Source organism: Hylaeus volcanicus, unplaced genomic scaffold (genome assembly GCF_026283585.1).
Source record: "Hylaeus volcanicus isolate JK05 unplaced genomic scaffold, UHH_iyHylVolc1.0_haploid 8320, whole genome shotgun sequence".
Lineage (NCBI taxonomy): Eukaryota > Metazoa > Arthropoda > Insecta > Hymenoptera > Colletidae > Hylaeus > Hylaeus volcanicus.
In genome coordinates, this window is record NW_026531911.1 from 1,302 (window position 1) to 4,700 (window position 3,399).

A 3,399-nucleotide genomic window follows, 5' to 3' on the forward strand; every position below is an offset into this window, starting at 1 on the left:
TTTAGCACTTACATGTATAGAGCTGTTCACTATTCACAGAAATGGACTAGAAATTATTTCATAATTTTCACTGAAGTTTTAATGTTTTTCGAAGTCGGTTATATTTTTTTTCCAAAAAATTTTGTTTATTGACTGCGGAATGAAATCATCCCAGTCAATCGCCGACTTCCATAATTGTTGCATAACTATTTTTGCTTTTATAATTACCGGACCGAGCAAACCAAGGGGGTCAAACAATTGCGAGATTTGTGACAAAAACACTCTCAATTCTATAAGAATTTTTGCTCTGGAATTTCTTCCATCGTCCAGAAACGATTGATTTGCATATCAAGGGACGTGGCTAAGTGACAAAATCTATTAGCTTTAAGAGAATTATTCCGCCTTTTACTATCTACCTCCCCGGTAACAATCCATCCTACCTGTGTGTTTTGTAATATGATAGAAGATTTATTTAATTTGATTTGACCCGTCTCTAATAAATCATAAAATAGTGCATTCCCAATGAGTGCATCTATCTCTCCTGGTATATGGAATTCTGAGTCCGCTAACTCTATGTGTCTTGGTAATTCTAAATAACTAAGGTCGATCTGTCTTAACGGTAGCCTACTCGTAATTGATGGTAATGCAATAAATGTTACCTGTGCTCTAAAGGGACTCGTCTTTGATCTTATACCTGTCTTCACTACGTACTTTGTATGCGTATTAAGCTGCCCTAAACCAGAAAACGAAAGATCTATTTTGTGTTTATCTAATTGTAATAATTCCGCGAATCTTTGTGTAATGAAATGTGTCTGGGAACCCCTATCGAGTAGTACGCGACATGTGTACTCCTTATTGTATTTGTCTAAAATTGTGATTTGAGCTGTGCCAAGTAATATCTCTGAATCATATGAGACCGTTAAAGCTGTTTTTATTGTATTTGCAGATGTCGAAGGGGTGGTTAAAGGTTCATTATTGTTTTTTACTTCTTGGGTTTCGGACGGAATATGCAGTAAAGTATGGTGTTTCTTGTCGCATTTGCGACAATTCCCTAATTGGCAATTGACAACAGTATGATTTGGACGCAGGCAATTTAAACATAGCTTCGTCCGCTTCACTGTATTTAGACGATCGCGAACCGACAATTCTAAAAAGTTAGTGCACTTATAAATTGGGTGTACTCCCTTGCAAACGACGCAAACTTGTTTCCGCTCATCTGTCGCTACGTATGACTGACCGCGAACTTGTGTTTTCGAGCGCAATCTATCCTGTATACCCTGCACCTTGAATGGATTTGAAGTTTCCATTCCCAAATCATCCCCTCGTGCATGCTTATTTATAAACTCTAACAGCTGCTGGAATCGAGGAATTTCCTCATCTTCTAAAGTACGCTCCCACGAGCGACGAGTATTCTTATGTAATTTACTTGAAACTAGGTGTATCAGAATAGTATCCCAGTACTCGGTGGGTTGATTTACGGCCTGCAACGCGTTAACGTGTACTTGAGCCTGCTCAGCTAATTGCCTAAGGCTTGACGGTGTGTCGCGAGTAATTTCCGGTAAATCGAACAAAAGTTTTAAATGTGCATTAATAATTTTCCTCGGTTTATTACATCGCTTTCGTAGCAAATCCCAGGCCACCAAATAATTACCCTCTGTCGCGTTCAATGATTCGATTATTGCGGAAGCCTCTCCACGAAGAGCATTTTTCAAAAGATGGAATTTTTGAACCCCAATTAACTCCTCGTTATCGTGTACTAAGGACTTAAAGGTATCATGGAAACTATGCCATTCTATTGGGTTGCCGTCGAATGGCCTGATCTCGATTTTACTTAAAAGTGAGCTAGTTGGCTTTACCGTGTTCGGCGAATCTGCTATTAATCTATTTGTAAGAACGGGTTCAATGTTATTGCGTAAATGTTTTAACCGATCGCTAATCACTTCCGCGGCTCTATAATATTGCTCTTCAAATGATTCCCATTCTAACGTGGAGTCCAAAGATTCGTCCCTAACCTCTATTGGTGTGTGCACTTCCGAAAATATATTAAACATTTGTTCTAATTTAAACTGTCGTATTTTTAATGCTGCGATAGACATATCTTCGTGTTCGTCTAAGTATGATAATGTGCGCTTAACTTGAGCTTTAGCATTAGCGCGTTGTCTTTTCAATAGCTTAATGTCATTCGATTCCTCCGACTGAGGCATATTTATTGAGATCGAAGCAAACTCTATGGATTAAAGAAACAATAGGAAAGTGACTCGTTAGCACTTACCGACACGAAGTTTATGGCAATGCTGTATCTCGCTGCTGCTGTCCTTGGATGCTGCCGTCTCTGCAACACCTTTCTGCAACTATTGGGATGACGATGCTCGACTCAGCCTTCTGACTTGACGGTTGATCACCGTTGTCGAATGTTGTCCAAGCGACGTCTTCTGACCTGCCTGGCCGCTACTGTCTGCTTGGTTGATGCAAAATGCTCTCTGGACCAATTTCCAGGTCAACCTCCACCAGTGATTCTCGTTCGATGTCTCCCGCAACGGAGCGTAATGTATTTGTTTTGTATGTGCAACCACAAATTGGCAATACACACGAGAACTACAAGTTCGGAATCACAACACTGATTCACTACTCAAAGTCAATAGTCACTCAATCGGAACAACTATCCGCACTGACAAAATGTATGATACTAAACCGATATCGAGATCGAAATTCTTATCCGGCTCGAAGGACTAAAATGTATGAACCAATTAGGATTCCTGAATAAATGGATATAAGTGAACTGTAACTTAGAGAAAAATGTTGGATGCGAGATTGTGTTTTAACTAACAGACTTTATTCGGACGTTGTGATGTGAAGACTGGTTAGAGACGGAATGAATGCGCTTCTGCCTACAGTCGAAGTAGGCGTACAATTTTTGTGTGTTAAGGGTGAGGGAAAACAGTTTCTGATTGGTCTATTGGTTGGCTAAAATTCGGATGGAAATGTCAAATTACAGTGACGTGGACAGAAGGTCTGGGTTTTCCAAGTTGACCGTAGCAAGTAATAAAGCCAAGCAATACCTCGACGTGAGAAATGCACAACAAAGACTCTACTGCTAAGGCTAAAGGTTCTGGCGACCAGATGTGAATAGTAATAAACGAAATGATTCGACGGTACGTACCGATTCCTTGGGTCTTTCTTGCTGCTACAGGTAAAGGGCCTAACAAATATTTAGAATGGAATATTTTTTTCCAAATATAAAATACATATTTATTTGATATTCATAACAAAATATTTTTTCACGAATATAAAATACATATTTATTTAATATTCGCAACAATATATTTTTTCCCGAATATAAAATATATATTCATCTGATATTCAAATTCCTACCGAGGTAAACAAAATTAAAATAACTTGTTTTAATTGAATCCAATCACA

At 38.7% G+C, this 3,399-nt stretch overlaps 1 protein-coding gene across 1 annotated transcript; it reads right to left on the reverse strand.

Annotated features, from left to right (window-relative positions):
* Nucleotides 1-269: 269 nt before the first annotated feature.
* On the reverse strand, nucleotides 270-2,183 carry LOC128882267 (uncharacterized). The gene has a single exon (XM_054133850.1). The coding sequence runs from the start codon at nucleotides 2,181-2,183 to the stop codon at nucleotides 270-272; it is 1,914 nt and encodes a 637-aa protein (XP_053989825.1).
* Between the last annotated feature and the right edge of the window lie 1,216 nt (nucleotides 2,184-3,399).